Raw genomic sequence first — 23663 nt, 5'->3', positions numbered from 1 at the left:
ATATTCTTCTGTAAAGAGATGTGCTGCACATTTTATGCTGATAGTTTAAGAATGGGGGGCTATGGAGAGCTATGGAGAGCTATCGAAGGTATGGAAAGCTATGGAGAGCGATGGATAATTACAGAGAACTATGGAGAGCTATGGAAGGTATGGAGAACTATGTAGAGCTATGGAAACTATGGATGGTTTGGAGAGCTATGGAGAGCTATGGAAGGTATGGAGAACTATGGAGAGCTATGGAAACTATGGATGGTTTGGAGAGCTATGGAGGGTTATGGAAGGTATGGAGAGCTATGGAAGCTATGGATGGTATGGAGAACTATGGAAGCTATGGATGGTATGGAGAACTATGGAAGCTATGGATGGTATGGAGAACTATGGAAGCTATGGATGGTATGGAGAACTATGGAAGCTATGGATGGTAGGGAGAACTACGAAGACTATGGATGGTATGGAGAATTATGGAAGCTATGGATGGTATGGAGAGCTATGGAAGCTAAGGATGCTATGGATGGTATGGAGAGCTATGGAATCTATGGATGGTATGGAGAGCTATGGAAGGTATGGAAGGTACGGAGAGCTATGGAAGCTATGGATGGTATGGAGAACTAAGGAAGCTATGGAAGCTATGGATGGTATGGAGAGCTATGGAAGCTATGGATGGTATGGAGAACTATGGAGGCTATGGAAGCTATGGAGGGTATGGAGAGCTATGGAAGCTATGGATGGTATGGAGAGCAATGGAAGGTATGGAAGGTATGGAGAGCTATGGAAGCTATGGAGAGCTATGGAAGGTATGAAAGGTATGGAGAGCTATGAATGGTATGGAGAGCTATGAATGGTATGGAGAGCTATGGAAGGTATGGATGGTATGGAGAGCTATGGGAGCTATGGAGAGTTATGGAAGGTATGGATGGTATGGAAAGCTATGGCAGGTATGGAGAGCTGTGGAGAGCTATGGAAGGTATGGAGAGCTATGGAGAGCTATTGAGAGTTATGGAAGGTATGGAGAGCTATTGAGAGATTTTGAGAGCTGTGGAAGGTATGGAGAGCTATTGAGAGCTATAGAAGGTACAGAAAGCTATGGAGAGCTATGGAGAGTGATAGAAGATATTAAGAGATATGGAAGGTATGGAGAACTATAGAGATCTATTGAGAGCAATGGAGAGCTATTGAGAGCAATGGAGAGCTATGGAGAGCTATGGAGAGCCATGGAGAGCTATGGAGAGCCATGGAGAGCTATGGAGAGATATGGTGAGCTATGGAGAGCCATGGAGAGCTATGGAGAGCTATGGAGAGCTATGGAGAGACATGGAGAGCTATGGAGAACCATGGAGAGCTATGGAGAGATATGGAGAGCTATGGATAGTCATGGAGAGCTATGGAGAGCCATGGAGAGCTATGGAGAGAAATGGAGAGCTATGGAGAGCCATGGTGAGCTATGGAGAGCCATGGAGAGCTATGGAGAGATATGGAGAGCCATGGAGAGCTATGGAGAGCCATGGAGAGCTATGGAGAGCTATGGAGAGCCATGGAGAGCTATGGAGAGCTATGGAGAGCTATGGAGAGCCATGGATAGCCATGGAGAGATATGGAGAGCTATGGAGAGCTATGGAGAGCCATGGAGAGCCATGGAGAGCTATGGAGAGATATGGAGAGATATGGAGAGATATGGAGAGATATGGAGAGATATAGAGAGATATGGAGAGATATGGAGAGATATGGAGAGATATGGAGAGATATGGAGAGATATGGAGAGATATGGAGAGATATGGAGAGATATGGAGAGATATGGAGAGATATGGAGAGATATGGAGAGATATGGAGAGATATGGAGAGATATAGAGAGATATGGAAGGTATGAAGTAAGTAAAGAAAAGGCTGGTAAATGAGGGAAAGCCTTGGTATTCTTCTTCTCCTGAAGATCATGATGGATGATCAGTGAAAGTTTGCAATAGCAAGTTGAGTTGAGGCCAGGGTGAGCATTCCTTGGCACTGTTAAACATGTCTCTATAAACACACACACACACACACACACACACACACACAGGTCTTACAAGCTTTGCTGACCTCTCATAGTTGTAGACAGTAATGACATTCCAGCTTCTCCGTGTTTGTGTTATATTTCCATTTTGACTCAGAGGTACACCATGCTGAGGTCAGTGACCAACCATGTAGTCCATACTGACTACTTATATTGCTATGTACACTGCATTAGCTGAAGTACTTTGGTTGAGGTTACAGTAATATTGTGTCAGGATTATACATTCATGTGAATGGATGTTGACTCTCTAGCTACAAAAAACAAAGGAGCCTACAAGTTTACTTTAAAATACATTTGAGTTGTGTACTGTGTACTTAAAGTCAACAAACCATTATTAGATAGGCAATATTACTAGCATACAAACTCGGTAAACAGTACCAGTGTTGTGAAACCAAGATATGTAGTTAAATCTGTGTTGAATCTGTTTTGTCCTCATGCGCTCACTGCTTATTGGGTATATTAAACAACGTGAGAAGATGGCGACCCTCTGTGGTTATGGTGTGTAGTTGAAGCATGTAAAAAGGCCCCCTGAAGTCTTACCTTTTTCTGTCCAGAAGATGGCAGTATATAGAGATTTTTCAGAAAGGCATCGTTGATTAAAAAAAACAAAACATAACTACAATTATCTGCACTAAACAGAGATGACCTTTCTAAAACAACATAATCAACCTGTTGTGACCCAAAAAGCATTTCACCAACACTCATCTCAAATGCATTATCACCAGAAACATGGATCCTGGTCAATGTTAATGATTTATCCGAATTCAGCAATTGAGTCAGTCATTGTAAACTAAATATTATTTGTAGTGGAGTAAAAAGTGAATGTGTGACATCAATACCATGGAGCTATACTGGCCTGAAGGGGTATTGAGACAAATTCATCTGATCTACATTGGACCTACTTCACCAGCATTCCCTCTATGGTCGTTGTTCATTCTTGGACATTCTAAATTCTCTGTTTTTGAACAATTAATTCCATCTTGCTTCACTCTAGCAACAACAAAAAAACATTATTCATCAAATATTAGGACTCTATGTGTGTTTTACATATATGTTTTAATTTACATGTGTTCATTTTAAAACGGACAGATATGAACAGTGAAATCCTGTGAGTGACAGACCCAAACATACAGTACGAAGAGATGGTTTGTATCATGCCACATTCTGCTCCAGATAGAGTCAAATACAGGGATAGAGAAAACGGGATATTGGTTAAGTTCATTATGGCAGGCCAACAATCTCTACAGTTCCTACATACACTGAAGGATCTTAATTATGTAGATATCTGCATGCAGCGGGTTTGCATATTTATTTGGCCCTCCATGATAAGCAGCTGTACAGCAAGATCTCCACATGGACTGTTGGTGTACATCATCAGATACAGTAAAGACAAATAGTCTTGTTCACCACCCATGTGCCAGAAAAGGCTCTGTCCCGACATTTCTCTCCATCATCGAACAACCCACTGGGCACAGAGGTCAGTTCAACGTCTAGTTTTGATTTACATTTTGTTGAGTTGCCAACTAATGTGAATTCAACTTGAAATCAACCAAAAATGTGACCTGGTCATTGGATTTAGGTTAAAAGGTTGAGTGAAAAAAGGACGAAATTCCCTTGTGTTGATGACTTTTTGCAAATCCAATCAGTTTTCCGTGTTAATTCAATGTCATCGCATTGATTTTGCGGGAGTTGAAATGACATGGAAACAACATTGATTCAACCAGTTTTTGCCCAGTGGGAAGAGTCTGAAGTTATTCTTCTGGTTATCATTTGAGGGTGCAGACTAATGTCTGTCATGACATCTTCAACAGACAGTGTTAAAAATTACACTTTTGTGAGAGAGAGTCCAATACCTAGTTAAAATCCTATCTCGGTGTGTCCATCCTCAAATCACCATAGACGAAGTAGGTCAGGTCTCATAAATGTGGGGTAAAGTAGGACGGCTGGAAATGATACCCATTGGGCAAGAAGTGATGTAACAGCCCTCCTGTGGACGACAACGGAACAGCGGCAGTATGGAAGATCATATTCCCAGAGCTGAAGGACGGGAAAGTTTGGTAACTGGCTGAACTCGAGACACAAGTCACAGGACATGGGTTGACGCTGACCAAAGAATTCGCCCCAGGCGACATCGTGTTGTCCGCGCCCGGGTTTTGTTTCTTCCACTTGGTTCTTCTGTTCTGGAACCAGATCTTGACCTGCGTCTCGGTGAGGCTAAGGGACAGAGCCAGGTTGAGTCTGTCACACACTGACAGGTATTTCGTAGAGCGGAATTTGTTCTCCAGGGCCACCAGTTGTTCGTATGTGAAGGCAGTCCTGGCGCGTCGCGGCTTGGCGCAACCGTGATCCGAGCGCCGCCGTTTGTGAGGCGAGGGGTCATGTGTGGCTGAAGTTCCGGCGCTGATGCTGATGCTGTCCCCGGCCCCCTCTTCTTGCTCCTCTGGCTCAGTCGTTGAGTGTACTGAAAGTGGGTTGTTGACGGCTTCCTGTTGCTTAAGATCTGCGCTACTTGAGTGGTCAGTCCCTGTGTCTTCACCTGTAAACACAAACATGAACATTAGCACTGTAAATGGGCTTTCCAAAAGCTAAACAAATTCTCTTCAAACTCGATAATATTGTTGACCTCATACATAGGGAAATAAGATCTCAAAAGCCGGCGGCATGTTGTTGAGGAAGCGTATACATGCGCAAAACTGTAGGCCCTAAATGGTGCTGAATGGACAGCGCCACCCGACCGCCCCTCTTCTCTAGATCCATAACTTCCACCGAAACGTTTACAGTAGCCTATTTGAGATTAGTCTCCCTTGGCAGACGCGTTGCCTTCTACAACAATGTTCTAGGTCTGGGACTACCGAGACTAATTTGAGATCCTTGCGTAAAGTAAGATTTAGAAAAATAAAAGATTATCCTTGAAATTGGAAATAAAAGTATATTTAAGACTCTGTCTGAAATCCCTAAAACCAATACATAGTCTAAAATAGGCCTACCTAATAGAATAACTGTAAAATGTGTTTGATTAAAATCAGGACTTGTGCGAGTGGAACGAAGCGAGGGTTAAGAAGGGGACTATGGGTGGCTTAGCCTCTAATCCCTAAATAATAATATATGCCATTTAGCAGACGCTTTTATCCAAAGCGACTTACAGTCATGTGTGCATACATTCTACGTATGGGTGGTCCCGGGGATCGAACCCACTACCCTGGCGTTACAAGCGCCATGCTCTACCAACTGAGCTACAGAAGGACCACAATAATAATGTATTTATCACAAATCGCCTCAAATGTCATGTTGCGGAAAGAAATCCAGGCCAAATCCAGCTCCACCATCTACCTATGACGTGCTAATGGAGTTTCATATTTGTTCGTGGATCGATAAATCTAATCTATTTAAAGGGAAGTTTTAATCGAACGATATTTAGGATCAGAAAGGGATGTGGTTTGAAGTTTGTACCTGCAAGGTGCTGGAGGGAGATATGCAGGATGCAGTAATGGGATATCGATCAAAGCGAGCGGAGGCATCCTCAATGGGACGATTTCAACAATTATCTGGCCAGCCTGTCCCAATGCCAATCACACACACGGGCAGCGGGAGCAACCCTTTGTGGGTTTCTTAAAAGGAAACGTAGCCTTGAAAATTAAGGGAAGGTCATATAGAGATGACAACATTTTATCTGATATAAAATAGCCACACTCTTAGTTGGTCAGTGAACCAAGAAGCTATAGATGTTTCTCATATTGGCTATTAGGCCTACGTCGTCTTAACTATGGCCATATTATACCATGTATTGTATCCCTATGTTGAAAATAAGTTATATGGACATTATTCGTGTAATAATGCTAAACAAATATTTTATGCTGAACTGAACGAATAGTTACGTGGGCTATATACGGGCTATATACGTCTGTTGATTCTCTATTTTCCCCTAAAACAAAACAAAAAACAGCGAGTATACCTGTACCAAAAATAAATTGTTGTCTATAGTTTAGTAATATCTTTACCTGCTGCTTTCATGCGCACAAGTGGCGGCTCTCCATCTGCGCCAGCATCCTCTTCAAAACGTGCCACTCGTAAGTTCTGCGAAGGAAACGTATCCTTTGTTGGGAAAAGTTCGAGTATCTTCTTGCTATTAAATTTATTTGGGTCCATTATATCAATTATAGAAAAAGAAATCCTATGACTAGATGTCATTTTCACATTAGACTCATTGGAAACCAACATCCTTTTAAATCCCTCCAAATTGATCAGTGATAAGAGGCGTGAACTCTCGCGCGCTATTACGCACCTGGGTAGTCACTTGGCATACTTTCTGCACTTATTTAAACGTTGGTTAAACTAGTCAACTGTCTGTCCCATAAACTGCACCTGCCCTCAGATTTCTATGTCAGTCTAGCCAAATGAAGGTCGATGAGTGAGGGGAGTGAGATCTTTAAAGCGTCTCCTCTCCGCTCGATTCGAAGAGACGCGGTTTCTGGCTCCCACGTGACAGCCACATTAGCCTTTCACAAGACCTCCTGTAATTGACTTAAATCATTTCGTCGATAATCACCCATATCATTAAATCCAATTAAATTTGACCCTTTACCGAAAGTGAATAGGTGACAGGTTGCTAAATAAAAGTGTTTGGCAAAAACCTCCTGCCATGAAAATAATTGGTGACACAATCCTCTATTTCCCCTCCATGATTCGTTTTTAAAAATATTATTATCATCTGTAAAAAGTGTGAATGTTTCAAGGTTTGAAAATGTTGCTTTGTCATGTTTTACATGTAGGCAAATGTTACTGTTGCTGTCTTCAAAAGGGACACCAAAAAAGCCAAGTCAGTGCACACAACAAAAATAAAGTGAGACCTCAGTCACCATCGCGTATCTATTGCGTTTGTTTGGTATATATAGTATTTAGTTTGGTTTGTTTGGGATAGATTTCCAATAATAATACATGTGGATAACCCAACAGTCCTAGTGGATAATTTATTATACAAGTTAACTATGATCCACATGATTACAGGCAAGTCTGCCCCACAATGAGCAAACGCATATACAGTATGTTGTCTGATTATTTTCTCCCGTTTTGTGATATATTCATGTTCATAATAAATCGATTGGCACCTAAATATTTGGGATTAGAATTGAATGCACATTGGCATAGGATTGTTTTAAACATTGAAGCCTAACGATGGCCGAAATAGTGAAACCAGCACTGGGTCAAAATTCACAGCGGATATCAGACACTGATTAAACTGGCCATCATCAAAGAGCGTCGTTTTTAGGTTAGAAGGCCAGGCCATAACTAAAATGTGTAAACTATTAGAAGTATTATTGCTTGAATGACCCTTTTAGATAATTTATTTAATGATATTGAAATGCATTTTTAGTAAACAATGGTAAAATACTGTGTATGTGTGTGTAGGTGTGTGTGCTCGCGCCTTGCATGCGTTTTAGTCTATGTGCACCATGCAATATTATGTAAAGTAGGAACAATTGTCAATATCCTGTAAAACTACAGCACTACTCTGGGCAGATGGAAGCTAAATTTAACTATTGACCCAGAGAATGAGAGGGGAATGGAGATAAAGCAGACTGGAAGATGTGTGGAGAAGCAATATGTGGAGGCCTGACAGCTGGTGAAAGTGATCCCCTAACCATGTTGGTGCAACAGTTGAAGATGGACAGAAGATGGGCAGAGGAAGAGAGAAGCTGTTCTGGTGCCATCTTCATCTTCTGCTAAAGCATCTTTGTTAGACTGCTGAGGCTGAAGAAGAGAAGAGCGTGGAGGCGAGCTGAGTCTTTGTAAGACTGCTGAGGCTGAAGAAGAGGACAAGAGCGTGGAGGCCAGCTGAGTCTTTGTAAGACTGCTGAGGCTGAAGAAGAGGAGAAGAGCGTGGAGGCGAGCTGAGTCTTTGTAAGACTGCTGAGGCTGAAGAAGAGGACAAGAGCGTGGAGGCCAGCTGAGTCTTTGTAAGACTGCTGAGGCTGAAGAAGAGGACAAGAGCGTGGAGGCCAGCTGAGTCTTTGTAAGACTGCAGAGGCTGAAGAAGAGGACAAGAGCGTGGAGGCCAGCTGAGTCTTTGTGCATAGCTTCCTGTTCAAGCAAGCTGCTGCCTGACTTCGACTTTGTTGATGCTGAACGTTGCTAAGAGACTGAACTGAAAGTGAAAAAGGTGTCTCTAACCTTTGTTTAAGCCTAATCAGTTTATCGTTGTTGGCATGTTCTAACTACACTGTAAAAAGGACTCTTCCCGATCAACCTAAGAAAATTACTTCAACGGGTTACAAGTAAATACGTTTTTTTTCTCAATTGAAAAAAATGACATTTGTTGAAAGCAAATATATGATTCAATGCCAACTACTTTATTTGATCATTAACAAAACTATATTTCAAGTTGCAAACTGTTTCTGTCAACATGCCACTTACCTTTCCCCTTTGGTTAAACTTAATAACTAACATAAATACAAACTAAGATCTGATATTTTTCCAATTAGATATTTTACTTAGGAGGTACCTACAGTATCCAGATATCTTTAACTGGGTAACAAGCAAGTAGATCAAATTCCTGTAAATCAAGATATTAAGTTTGTTCCATAAGATTAAATAATGACTCCATACACTTCCTTTAAATAGTATTTTCACATTTACTGGCTAAAATATTGTAACCAACTGACTATCTCAACATTGAACCAGGCTCTTTAGTATCACATGCACTTACACAACTGTCGTTTAGAATTCAGTGCTGGCAGTCAGCAACTATAATACAAATTAGGGTGGCCAAGGGTGGCCAAAAATGACAAACTTAAAGCCACGCCCCCAATAAACCACGCCCCAACTCTTCTGATAGGCTGCAGTCGCTACATTTCCCCCACCACTATGTAATGCGCATGTGCATGAGTAGAATGATTAAACATTATTATTCTTTTGGATGCTGAATATCTACTAGACTTGAGTTTTCTGAGGTAATTTGACTTATGACAGTCTTTACTATAACTTACTAGAAGTGAACATTGTATCTTGTGTCATAGTATTGATTGACTATTGATTGGACCGCTGTATTTGTTTTACTCAGATTATTATTAGTTTAATATACTGTAAACTTGACATATTTTGTGAAGTATACATTTTGTGTAAGCTTTTCCTTTCTCAGCCCACAAAACAAACTACGATGAAGTTAACCCAAACTAGGAAGAAGTTATTGTTAACCCTGGCTCAAGGGGCAGTAATGTCTCTGTTAAAGAGTGAGTGCATGGGATCGTTTTAAATAAGAATTGCAAAGCTCCTGCTTCCGGGTGGGAATAGCAAGTGACAGTCTCTACCACAGAACCTATGCGTGGTCCTACCTGTGCACTCTTATGGGTGAAGGAGGCAAACAGAAGCCCTATTTAGCTGTGCTTCCTGTCTATGTTAGTGAGGAAGTAGACCAAAAACAAATTTACACACTGTTAAATGGGCTCCCAAATGATTCCCCATCTACCATTTCCTCCCTGGTCCTGTGGTTTCTTTATGATTATGGGCGATTACTACTCTACATGGCTGCTCTGTTCCTGCCAGTCGTAGTCTGGTGGACTTGCATGATCCATAGTAGTTACATAGTAAAACATTTGTTAAAGCACTCCCCTCCTGAGGATCCTCTTTTACTACATTAGCATGTGTATGGCGATGGCACAGCTACAGTTACTGTGGGGGCTCCATATGAATAGAGCACTGCACGCTGGAGGTTTACAACTTCCTGTGGCCGGACATCTGTTTGCATGAGGCCAGTACACAAAGCACGGCCCCGGGGACAAAGAGGGACCAGGTAGACATCAGAGGACGGTGACAGCAGCTGGCCTTGTATGCGGCAACAGTGGGCAGAGCCAGAGATCAGAGGGGGACCGCAGACCCAGCCAGAGCTCCTGGGGTGCCAGGGGGCACACTTCCATCCAGGATCCCCCACCAGGGCCAATAAAGTCATTACCTCACCAGGGAGGCTGCCCCAGTCTGCTAAATGTCGGATAATTTGTCTAATGGCAGGAGTCACATTGTGAGGGTGGTTTCCATTGACAGCCTACTGTGTCTCTTTTGTCCTCCTGTCTCCCCTGTCCCACTGTAAAGTGCGGCACACAAAGAGGATCAGTGAGTGTTAGGTACCGTCAGAGCTACTTGTTACCTCCACTGTGCTTCCTCAACACTAAAACACTTAGGGTCTACTCCATGGCTTCACTTCCAGACTCTCAGGAATGTTTAGTCATGTTGCACAGTACAGCCAAGAAGACACATACACAAGAAGGGAATGATTATGTATGATTTAAATGGTTTTTAGGAAAGTTGAAATGATACAGATGCATACAATGACATAAACACTTGCTTTGTAAATTCAACCAAAGATCAATGATCTCTTATTCCCCCAATACTGCAACCCAGCCAGTTTAACACTGGCACCTTTTCTGATGTGAGTTCAATGCAAAATCCCATCCCCAGCGAACCAAACCGAGCCAAGCCATGCGCCATACAGATATCACCTCCCAACACGCTGTGTCTGTGTTGGCTGCAGTGAAACCGTTGATGGATAGAATTACAACCCTCTCCACTAACACAGGCTCAGTTATGCCTAGTAACCACACCACACCTATGGGCACCACCAGACCTGGAGTTGGAGACCTCTGCTTTAGTTTGACTGCGATTACAAGGTCAGTGGCATTGCCCAGTAATTGTCCTAACGGCCTCTGTACCTGTTGGGGGCCGTAATGAGAGTTTTTCATTACGGCCGGGACGGGTGAGTGCCTCTGGCAGATGCTGACAGGCAGCAGATGTGTAAAGTTGGGGGTGATTTGTAAAGGGGTTGACTCCATCGTCGTTGGGGACGGAGGGCGACGTGAGTGGGTGGAGGGGGGTGGGAGGGAGGGGTAAATTACCCTGAGGGACACTGTCGGTCATGGAGCGCCCCTGTCATGGCGAGGTAAAGGTCTGTTCAACACATCCTGTTCACCAATAACAACATACACTGGGTGTACAAAACATTAAGCACCGGTCTTTCTATGACACAAACTGACCAGGTGAATCCAGGTGAAAGCTATGACCCCTTATTGATGTCACTTGTTAAATCCACTTCAATCAGTGAAGATGAAGGGGAGACAGGTAAAAACATATGTTTAAGCCTTGAGACAATTGAGACATGGACTGTGTATGTGTGCCATTCAGAGGGTGAATGGGCAAGAGTGCCTTTGAACGGGTTACGGTAGTAGGAGCCAGGCGCACCGGATTGAGTCTGTCAAGAACTGCAACGGTGGTGGATTTTTCACGCTCGACAGTTTCCCGTGTGTATCAACAATGGTCCACCACCCAAAGGACATCCAGCCAACTTGACTCAACTGTGGGAAGCATTGGAGTCAACATGGCCGTAATGGCATCATGGCAATATGGCATCCCAGTGGAACGCTTTCGACACCTTGTAGAGTCCATGCCCCAAATAATTGAGCCTGCTCTGAAGGAAAAAGGGGATGCAACTAAATTTTAGGACGGTGTTCCTCATTTTTTGTACACTCGGTGTATATGCCATAAGGGGACAAATATTGTAATAAATACTCATAGAACAATCTTCAGTAGATAGGCAAACCTCCTAGCCTACAGTGCAATGGACCAGAGACCCCCACAGACTTGACTAGACTAGATAAAGTACACTCATGGGACAAAAAGGTGCTATCTAGAACCTGAAAGGGTTCTTCAGCTGTCTCCATAGGATAAGTATTTGAAGAACCCTTTTTGGTTCCATGTAGAACCCTTTTCTGTGGAAAGGGTTCTACATGGAACTCAAAAGGGTTCTACCTGGATCCAAAAAGGGTTCTGCTATGGGGACCGTCAAAGAACCCTTTTGGAACCCTTTTTTTCTAAGAGTGTAGGGGTCAAAAACACTAATTGTGGGCCAGGCCCCATATGCTAGTGTGTATAGATGGGAAGCAAAGCTACCTCCATTGTCTGTCAATGCACTGTTATTTACCCCTGAGCAGCAGTGACAATGTGAGAGGAAGGCCCTGATTTGAACTGGCTTCTGTCCCACTGAAAACACACACATATGAAATGCTTTTCCTCAGGCATTTACAGCCTCAAACCACTGCAGGTATGCAATGTGCATCACCCAGAAATCAATTGCAAGGCACTGCTCCAATACATCCATGTGGATAGCCATAGGCTTTGTACATCACATGCCATTTCTCTCTTCCATAATCTTTTAATTAAGATCACAGCACATTGACCTGTGAAGGCTCTAGTCTACATTGTACACTTTACCTCTGGAAGTAACATGCCCTCTGAACTCAAATGAAGCAGTATTTCAAGTCAACGCTTGGCTAGAAGATCGCACGGATTGGGTCTTCTCTGGCTTGGGAGGTTAAACACTGACAACAGTTCAGTAGCCAAGGTGGCCCTGTAAACACACACACACACAGTTCCAAGCTAGAGAACTTGCTGCCATCCTTCCAGAGGGGGAGGTCTGTGTGTAATAGCTGTCAGCTGTGGTGGCTCTACTGTCAGTCAATGCTAGCATTGATCAGCCATTGTTCTGAGAAGGTCACATCATAATTCATTAACAATAATGACTCCCCCGACGCCACCTGCACTCCTTCACTTGATTTCCCTGTTTAAATTACGAGCGACTATCAGGCTGCAGCGCACCAAACAATGAAGATGTATCCGCCACGTAAAGGCAAGAGCTATTAGTTACATTATTTAAATGGACCAGTTTAAACCTGGGGAACTGTCTTTATGAAGGGCAATTAGGCACTAACCATAATTGATAATTCTTACTAATTACAATTAGGATATATAAATTGTAGGGACAGGATTTGTCATCATTGAGCTGTGGAAGGGGAGCGGCGGTGGATGAGGCAGAACAGGCGTGATGTGAAGTAGGGGGGTGCGGTTTCATTTATATCTATCTAGTGTAGAAACAGATTGCGTTTGTCCCTTCATATTTCTCCATTGACTGTTGTCCCTTCTTTGTTTCTATGTCCTTGCCAAGTACTACGTCGTTAGCTCGCCATGGTGGGCCTAAACTGCATCTGGAATTCAATAATGACACAGAATGTTTGTATGTTATCATTGGAAATGATTCAATGTGTGTGGATGACAATCAAATGCGAATTATAAAAGAGGTCTATTTTGTGTCGGTTCTTCTCATTGTGACATCTGTCCAGTCAGTCTCTCAGTTCGGTCGATCATTTCGCATGAAGGATACAATTCTGACGTTCCCTCCTTGTGCCTTTATCATGGACTATCCAGACCCTTGTATTCCCAACCTTGAATCAGAGATTTGATCAGAATTCAGGCATGAGGAGTTACCTGATTGATTGTTTGGTCATATTGTTGAGTCCATTGAGCAGCCCACAGAAAACTAATCAGAGATGTTCTCATACATGTGTCATCTGTCATTTGAGTCAGGTCAAAGTGCTAATGAAATCTGTGGCCCTGACTTCTGTGTTTTCTCAAGATCAACGCTCATGACCTTTGAACTCGGTGTCTGTACAAGTGAGGTAGTCCAAACCAAACTCAGTAACTGACAATTTTGTAATCCATTTGGGTGCATAATGGTGATTAGGAGAGACAGTGATACAATTAAATTCCTCATCCATTGGTCTGACGTCTTGTTGGATGTGAAAGTATACACTCAGCGTACAAAACATTAAGAACACCTTCCTAAGGGGGCATGGACTCTACAATGTTTCAAAAGCGTTCCACAGGGATGTTGGCCCATGTTGACTCCAATGCTTCCCACAGTTGTGTCAAGTTGGCTGGATGTCCTTTGGGTGGTGGGCCATTCTTGATACACACAGGAAACTATTGAGCTTGAAAAACCCAGCAGCGTTGCAGTTCTTGACACACTCAAACCGGTGCGCCTGGCTCCTACTTCCATACCCCGTTCAAAAGCACTTAAATCCTTCGTCTTGCCCATTCACCCTCTGAATTGCACACATACACAATCCATATCTCAATTGTCTCAAGGCTTAAAAATCCTTCTTTAACCTGTCTCCTCCCCTTCATCTACACTGATTGAAGTGGATTTAACAAGTAACATCAATAAGGGATCATAATTTTCACCTGGACTCACCTGGTCAGTCTGTGTCATGGAAAGAGCAGGTGTTCTTAATGTTTAGTACACTCAGTGCATTATTCAGCCAATAGTCAGAGCTATACCTTCCTTCGTAGCCTAACTAACAACAATTCACCCCATACCACTGTTCTAATTGGTGACGACATCCTAAATCAGCTGCATAAACTCAGAAAAAAAAGAAACATCCCTATTTCAGGACCGTGTCTTTCAAAGATCATTCCTAAAAATCCAAATCATTTCACAGATCTTCATTGTAAATGGTTTAAACACTGTTTCTCATGCTTGTTCAATGAACCATAAACAATTAAAGAACATGCACCTGTGGGACGATCGTTAAGACACTAGCAGCTTACAGACGGTAGGAAATTAAGGTCACAGTTATGAAAACTTAGGCCACTAAAGAGGCCTTTCTACTTACTCTGAAAAACACCAAAAGAAAGATGCCCAGGGTCCCTTCTCATCTGCGTGAATGTGCCTTAGGCATGCTGCAAGGAAGCATGAGGACTGCAGATGTGGCCAGGGCAATAAATTGCAATGTTCGTACTGTCAGACACCTAAGACAGCGCTACAGGGAGACAGGACGGACAGCTGATCGTCCTCACAGTGGTAGACCACGTGTAACAACACCTGCACAGGATCGGTACATCTGAACATCACACCTGCGGGACAGGTACAGGATGTCAACAACAACTGCCCGAGTTACACCAGGAACACACAATCCCTCCATCAGTGCTCAGACTGTCCGCAATAGGCTGAGAGAGGCTGGACTGAGGACTTGTAGGCCTGTTGTAAGGCAGGTCCTCACCAGACATCACCTGCAACAACGTTGCCTATGGGCACAAACCCACCATTACTGTACCAGACAGGACTTGAAAAAAGTGCTCTTCACTGACGAGTCACGGTGTTGTCTCACCGGGGGTGATGGTCGGATTCGTGTTTATCGTTGAAGGAATGAGCGTTACACTGAGGCCTGTACTCTAGAGCGGGATCAATTTGGAGGTGGAGGGTCCGTCATGGTCTGGGGCGGTGTGTCACAGCATCATTGGACTGAGCCTGTTGTCATTGCAGGCAATCTCAACCCTGTGTGTTACAGGGAAGACATCATCCTCCCTCATGTGATACCCTTCCTGCAGGCTCATCCTGACATGATCCTCCAGCATGACAATGCCACCAGCCATACTGCTCGTTCTGTGCGTGATTTCCTGCAAGACAGGAATGTCAGTGTTCTGCCATAGCCAGCGAAGAGTCCGGATCTCAATCCCATTGGGCACGTCTGGGACCTGTTGGATCGGAGGGTGTGGGCTAGGGCCATTCCCCCCAGATGCCTTGGTGGGAGAGTGGGGTAACATCTCACAGCCAGAACTGGCAAATCTGGTGCAGTCCATGAGGAGGAGATGCACTGCAGTACTTAATGCAGCTGGTGGCCACACCAGATACTGGCTGTTACTTTTGACTTTGACCACCCTTTGTTCAGGGACACATTATTCCATTTATGTTAGTCACATGTCTGTGGATCTTGTTCAGTTTATGCCTCAGTTGTTGAATATTGTTATGTTCATACAAATATTTACACATGTTAAGTTTGCTGAAAATAAACCCAATTGACAGTGAGAGGACGTTTATTTATTTTTTGCTGAGTTTATGTAACTGTCCATTATGTACAACTGCATCGCCAAGACAACATATACAGTGGGGCAAAAAAGTATTTAGTCAGCCACCAATTGTGCAAGTTCTCCCACTTAAAAATATGAGAGAGGCCTGTAATGTTCATCATAGGTACACTTCAACTATGACAGACAAAATGAGAAAAAAATCCAGAAAATCACATTGTAGGATTTTTAATGAATTTGTTTGCAAATTATGGTGGAAAAATAAGTATTTGGTCACCTACAAACAAGCAAGATTTCTGGCTCTCACAGACCTGTAACTTCTTCTTTAAGAGGCTCCTCTGTCCTCCACTCGTTACCTGTATTAATGGTACCTGTTTGAACTTGTTATCAGTATAAAATACACCTACCTGTCCAGAACCTCAAACAGTCACACTCCAAATTCCACTATGGCCAAGACCAAAGAGCTGTCAAAGGACACCAAAAACAAAATTGTAGACTTGCACCAGGCTGGGAAGACTGCATCTGTAATAGGTAAGCAGCTTGGTTTGAAGAAATCAACTGTGGGAGCAATTATTAAGAAATGGAAGACATACAAATCAAATAAAATCAAATGTATTTATATAGCCCTTCGTACATCAGCTGATATCTCAAAGTGCTGTACAGAAACCCAGCCTAAAACCCCAAACAGCCAGCAATGCAGGTGTAGAAGCACGGTGGCTAGGAAAAACTCCCTAGAATGGCCAAAACCTAGGAAGAAACCTAGAGAGGAACCAGGCTATGTGGGGTGGCCAGTCCTCTTCTGACTGTGCCGGGTGGAAATTATAACAGAACATGGCCAATATGTTAAAATGTTCATGAATGACCAGCATGGTCCAATAATAATAAGGCAGAACAGTTGAAACTGGAGCAGCAGCACAGCCAAGTACACTGGGGACAGCAAGGAGTCATCATGTCAGGTAGTCCTGAGGCATGGTACTAGGGCTCAGGTCTTCCGAGAGAGAGAAAGAAAGAGAGAAAGAGAGAATTAGAGAGAGCACACTTAAATTCACACAGGACACCGAATAGGACAGGAGAAGTACTCCAGATATAACAAACTGACCCTAGCCCCCCGACACATAAACTACTGCAGCATAAATACTGGAGGCTGAGACAGGAGGGGTCAGGAGACACTGATAATCTGTGACCACTGATAAAACCACTGATAATCTCCCTCGATCTGGGGCTCCACGCAAGATCTCACCCCATGGGGTCAAAATGATCACAAGAACGGTGAGCAAAAGTCCCAGAACCTCACGGGGGGACCTAGTGAATGACCTGCAGAGAGCTGGGACCAAAGTAACAAAGCCTACCATCAGTAACACACTACGCCGCCAGGGACTCAAATCCTGCAGTGCCAGATGTGTCCCCCTGCTTAAGCCAGTGCATGTCCAGGCCCGTCTGAAGTTTGCTAGAGAGCATTTGGATGATCCAGAAGAAGATTGGGAGAATGTCATATGGTCAGATGGACCAAAATATAACTTTTTGGTAAAAACCCAACTCGTCGTGTTTGGAGGACAAAGAATGCTGAGTTGCATCCAAAGAAGACCATACCTACTGTGAAGCATTGGGTGGAAACATCATGCTTTGGGGCTGTTTTTCTGCAAAGGGACCAGGACGACTCATCCGTGTAAAGGAAAGAATGAATGGGGCCATGTATCGTGAGATTTTGAGTGAAAACCTCCTTCCATCAGCAAGGGCATTGAAGATGAAATGTGGCTGGGTCTTTCAGCATGACAATAATCCCAAACACACGGGCCGGGCAACGAAGGAGTGGCTTCGTAAGAAGCATTTCAAGGTCCTGGAGTGTCCTAGCCAGTCTCCAGATCTCAACCCCATAGAACATCTTTGGAGGGAGTTGAATGTCCGTGTTGCCCAGTAACAGACCCAAAACATCACTGCTCTAGAGGAGATCTGCATGGAGGAATGGGCCAAAATACCAGCAACAGTGTGTAAAAACCTTGTGAAGACTTACAGAAAACATTTGACCTCTGTCATTGCCAACAAAGGGTATATAACAAAGTATTGAGATAAACTTTTGTTATTGACCAAATACTTATTTTCCACCATAATTTGCAAATAAATTCATTAAAAATCCTACAATGTGATTTTCTGGATTTTTTTTCTCCTTTTGTCTGTCATAGTTGAAGTGTACCGATGATGAAAATTACAGGCCTCTCTCATCTTTTTAAGTGAGAGAACTTGCACAATTGGTGGCTGACTAAATACTTTTTTGCCCCACTGTACATGAATGGCCTCGTCTTTCCTTTATCGTAAACTAAGACAGCGATCTGATTTGAATACAAACACACTGTCATGGTGGCATCGGAAATAGAGTGATTGAAAAGATCAGCCATGTACCACTGGAAGGTAGGTGTGTCGACTCAGATGGCAGAGTCCTGGAGCTTTATTGCTTTATTCACTGGGGATTTGATTTAATAATGGGGTGTATTGTGTGTGTGTGTGTGTGTGTGTGTGTGTGTGTGTGTGTGTGTGTGTGTGTGTGTGTGTGTGTGTGTGTGTGTGTGTGTGTGTGTGTGTGTGTGTGTGTGTGTGTGTGTGTGTGTGTGTAGCGATAAGACATCTGACTACTGTGTTCCTGTGTTGGCGCTAGCCCCTTTCTCTAAGTGTGTGTGCTGAACGTCCGCAGAGGTCAAAGGTTGCTGACTGAGTTAAGAGAGAGCGAAGGGTAAAGATAAACTATTCAAAGACTCACACACACAGGATGCTCACCCCCATCTCCCCTTCCCCCTCTTTCATTCCACACCCTAAACAGACAGACTCAGCCCAGTCCCATTGAGACTGGTCTAATGTATTGGTAAATATCAAGGATTAAACTGAGGTGCATGGACTTGACTATCCCATGATGTATGAATGTTTCAAAGTATTATGAAATACAATATTCATCAAATATAATTTTAAATATACCTGCATAACGAAGTTGTTCCAAGTAATTCAGGAAAACATACATTAATGTCAAACTTGTGCAACCATGTTAAATGTGAGTGAGAAATGTTGAATGATGCGACCATGATCCTGACTGTATTTTCCTGTCTGGTCTAGTGAGGGATGTGCCGTGCCACGAAGCTCCCATTGAGGGCAGTTTAATTGCTACACTGAGCTCTGGATAAGTGAAGCTGCTCTAATCAAGAACGTCTTCATCAGCCATTTCCCTCGATGATTCTCCCTCATTTCTCCCCTGATCGTTATTTTTCATCAAACAAGGTCTGTACCGTGTGTGTGTGTGTGTGTGTGTGTGTGTGTGTGTGTGTGTGTGTGTGTGTGTGTGTGTGTGTGTGTGTGTGTGTGTGTGTGTGTGTGTGTGTGTGTGTGTGTGTGTGTGTGTGTGTGTGTGTGTGTGAGCATGCAGGCATGTGTGTGTGTGTTTTTGTGTGTTTGTTCGTTGTAGCCTGTCTTCCATTTCAACCCCATCCTTCTCAATGAACTGAGGATAACAGATTGCCAATGGAACTTTGGCAACACATGGCTGAGGGAACCTTTCCCTACAGAGTTGACAGTGACCTTTGACAGTGCACTGGATTACTGTTGATCCATTCACACTGTAGCTTCCCCAAGGCACACCCACCTCTGAATGCGTCACACTGCTGTTTGAATTCAAACAAAACGTGGACAGAAAACCCTGTTCAAAATAAAGGCAAGCAGGCTTCAATTGAATGGAACTGACCCCAGTCCAGGGCAACAGTAAAGCGTATAACATGGTGAGCTTTTAACCCATTGTATATTTAGGCAATAATGCCCGAGGAGGTGCAGTATGTGGCCAATATACCACGGCTAAGGGCTGTTATTATGCATGATGCAACACAGAGTACCCGGAAACAGCCCTTAGCCGTGGTATATTGGCCATATATCACAAACCCCCAAGGAGACTTATTGCTATTATAAACTGGTAACCAACGTAATTAGAGCAGTAAAACTAAGTGTTTTGTCATACCCGTGGTATACGTTCTGATATACCATGGCTTTCAGCCAATCAGAATTCAGGGCTCAAACTACCCAGTTTATAACAGGCAGTGTGTACAGGTTCACTCCTCCACAGCAACTTACAGTACAATGACTACCACAGCCAAATAATAACACAAGAATAAGTATCGGAAACAGATTGATTTAAAACATTCACAATCCTATAAAAACAAACGGTATCAGCTCTACATCATCCAGTAGTAAAGTATTTTACCAGGGTAAGGGTGACCGTTCCACCCCTAACCTTCACCCTTTGGCTCCCCAGTCCTTTGGCTCATGACTCTGTCAAAGACCAGGAAATGATTGGGGAGGAATTGTTTTCCTTAAGCCACTGATAGTAAATCAGCATGGTCCCTCTCCTTTCCTCTCCCCTCCCCTGCTTTCCTCTCTCCAGGGAGACCAGGGGAGCCGAGCGGCTGCCTCCAGATGCCTCTCCTTAGTCCCCTGCCACAGCATGCCTGGCCTCTGCAGGCATCACTGCCCCTCTCCTCTCGCCTCTCTCGACCCTCTTCTCTCATTCCCCCTCCTCTCCTCTCGCCCCTCTCTATGCTCATCCGCAAATGATGTGTGGCACAAAATGGCTGCCTTGCACCACCCAGGTGGGTACCATTAAACACTGGTGGTGGACTAGGTCCTTTGCTACATAATATAGTGTTTTGAGATCTGCTAAGAAGAGTGTTACCCGTAAAAGTAATCAATTCACATGTTAATTAATTCATACCATCCGTGACTCCTTCTTCTTCTGCTCCTCTGTCTGGGAAGAACATCTGGTTCTGGCTCCTCCCCCATTCTAAAATCCCCCAATCAAAACGATGAATGTGTTTATCTAATGAGGACAGTGTGTGCACAATGTTTGGACAGCATCTGTGTTTGTTTGTGTGCTTGCATTGCGCACATGAACATGTGTGAATGTGTGTATAGCACAGTGTCTATGTCTGTGTATTTATGTGAATGTGTGTGTGAGTGAATGTGTATCTCAGTGATCAGTGTGATCCACTCGTGGTTGGTTCTCCTAATTGTCTACACTGTCCCATATTTCTCCCCACACATACACACACATGTTTAATTATTATTTTTTTTAATTAAATTTTATTTTTACCCCTTTTTCTCCCCAATTTCGTGGTATCCAATTGTTTTTTAGTAGCTACTATCTTGTCTCTACAACTCGCTACAACTCCAGTACGAAGGTTGAAAGTCATGCGTCTTCCGATACACGACCCAACCACACTGCTTCTTAACACAGCGCGCATCCAACCCGGAAGCCAGCCGCGCCAATGTGTCGGAGGAAACACCGTGCACCTGGCAACCTTGGTTAGCGTGCACTGCGCCCGGCCCGCCACAGGAGTCGCTGGTGCGCGATGAGACAAGGATATCCCTACCGGCCAAACCCTCCCTAACCCAGACGACACTGGGCCATTTGTGCGTCGCCCCACGGACCTCCCGGTCGCGGCCGGAAACACACACATGTTAAATACTTTATTTCAATCCACAAATCACATTACAGTCAAGAAGGAATCAAACAATTCAAAGCATATGGATATCCGTATGCACACACACACACACCACATCACCAAGGTGATGCCATACATACAAACTCTCAATCTTCCACTGTATAACATTTCCACTTTCTAACAATTCATCATAAACTGTTCCTCATGATCAGTCTCTCAATTACGATCTTGTAAACTTATAGATCAGCATTGTGACAGATATGGGGCTAATTTTACAGTAATTGTACGTCCTGTTCATTGTAGGTTTTTCATTCATTTGAGAATGGGGCAATGTCGTTGCAATAAATACTCTCTAGAGTCTAGATGACTCTGTCCATCCTAGTGAAGTTCAGAAACCTCTGCAATGTGTTTGTGAGTTATGGGACCTTTAGCCCATTGAGTTAGAGGCTCATATTGAGAAAATTAGATCCCAGTTGTCTAACAGCCTGGCCACTCATGGTCCTCAGTAAACTCCCATAGATTGTGTTGCCGTGATTTTTATCGACAGATCCCATTACATGAGTGTTCACGTTTACGGCCACGTCCATAAACACTGAGGGAAGCTGTCTGGGATGATGGAGACGCTGAGTGCCATTTGATGCTTCAGTGCTCACTCTCTTTCTCTTTTTTCACTCCATCTTTTAACCTCTTTCTTTCTCTCACGGACTCACACATTCTCTCTTCCTTTCGTTATTATCACCCCCCTCTCTCTCTCGTTCAGTTGATGGCCTGTGATGAACGAAGATGACTCGTTGAGTGATGATGGCGTCTGTGGGCAGGCTGGGTGTCCTGTGGTGCAAGAGAGAGGATGTGAGCACCGAATGCGAGATGATGAGATAGAGTGGCAGTTCAGCTCAATCTATGTTTACTGCACGAAGGCCGCTCTATATCGATCTGATAGGGTCACAGCATACAGACCGTAGGGACAGCCAGCACTGCAGCCTGGACCTTTAATAGCTCCTCTAGCGCTAAGACGAATCATCTAGCTGGGGGCTGGAGGGAGTAAAAAGGTTGGTATTGGATGGTTAGCTTTATGACCTTTAGCAGGGTCAGAGTGAAATCACTCTCCTTCTGCTGACCACTATCCATTAAATCTGTACATTTGAAGCATGGTTGGTTTACAAGGCTAAGTTTGGACTACGCTTCAAGAGGGGAATAGTACATCAGAGAGCAAACAGAGATCAAATAATAAGAAAAGTACTGCATCCAATGAACCTTTATACTGTGTGATTAAGACACGCTGGGGACATTTCTATTGATTCCACTGTACGTTGTTCCCTCTTATCTGAATCGTTGCACTACTTTCAGATTTACTTTTGATGTAGAATTCCTTCTGAAAAACAACAGGCGCAGACAATCGGTAAGTCAACCAGGCCTGACGTCAATGCGCTCTGTTGTTCGTCAGAAGAGGGTGCTGTAACTTCAGGGATCGCATTCTCCTCCTCCAAAGAGGACTTTGTGTTCTGTTACACCGATTGTCCATTTTCAATGTCTTTCTACATATCTTTCTACGTGTGATTAAGAATATGTAATGTTGTGCTTTTATGCTATACAGTCTGTAATAAAAAAATAAAATTGTAATAGCTTTCAAGAAAATCTTAAATCAAAATAAATTGAGAGTAAAATCACAGAAGAAAACTATGCTGCACCTTTACTTTAAATAAAGATATTTGTATGAACCATATACCTATTTACATGTAAATAATTGAAATAACAGGATGAACTGCGAGAGATGAGCAGAACTATGACTTTCAGTCATAATACGACATTTGGCGCCCCCGTCTGGCCATATGGCGCCATCTAGTCCTGTGATGTTATTGCAAGACAAATTGCTTTCCCAGAAAACCTCAACGCACAAGTTACATCATAATCATGATGTGCTTTAGCCTACTTTGGTTAGTTAGGCCAGCTTTTACAATAGTCATGTACAGCACTAAGCACTCAAAATAAAATTCAGCCCCACCAAACATTGCTAATTGAAGAAACGTGGTGGCTGTGTGTGAGTGCGTGTTGGATATTGTACCTTCATTAGGTACATGAGAGTCATTGGCAGCACAGTTTGTTCCTTGGAGCCAATGAAAGACATTGTGCAACATTGTCAAATGATTACTGGGCTGAAAACACAGGAGAATTATTAGTACACTTCCCCTTGTGAAAAGTTCATGTCAGGGATACAAAAAGCTACGAGCTGTTTTGCACACATATACACACATACAAACACACGCACACACTGTAATGGAAAACTGTAATTTAAGCTATTATCAACAGTAAAAAACTGAAACGTTTTACTGCAGCATACTGTAAATTGTGGTGCATTGTGGTAAAATTGCTGTATTTCCTATGGTACTGCAATCTCCCCCCACAGAATACAGTACAGTACTGTATCTTTGGAGCAACAAATACCTTTTGACCACTAGTGGTTGTATGGT

The 23663-nt window shown here is 43.4% G+C and overlaps 1 protein-coding gene across 1 annotated transcript; it reads right to left on the bottom strand.

Moving 5' to 3' along the window:
- Positions 1–3133: 3133 nt before the first annotated feature.
- Positions 3134–6160, bottom strand: LOC118369920 (NK1 transcription factor-related protein 2-like). Its single transcript, XM_035754694.1, has 2 exons — positions 6043–6160; positions 3134–4580 (listed from the first exon to the last, which is right to left on the bottom strand). The coding sequence occupies exons 1-2, from the start codon at positions 6053–6055 to the stop codon at positions 3961–3963; spliced, it is 633 nt and encodes a 210-aa protein (XP_035610587.1). The 5' UTR covers positions 6056–6160; the 3' UTR covers positions 3134–3960.
- Between the last annotated feature and the right edge of the window lie 17503 nt (positions 6161–23663).

The sequence above is a fragment of the Oncorhynchus keta genome, chromosome 36 (genome assembly GCF_023373465.1).
Source record: "Oncorhynchus keta strain PuntledgeMale-10-30-2019 chromosome 36, Oket_V2, whole genome shotgun sequence".
Lineage (NCBI taxonomy): Eukaryota > Metazoa > Chordata > Actinopteri > Salmoniformes > Salmonidae > Oncorhynchus > Oncorhynchus keta.
Note: the sequence above shows the minus strand (reverse complement) of the source record. Positions and strands in the feature narration are given on the sequence as shown.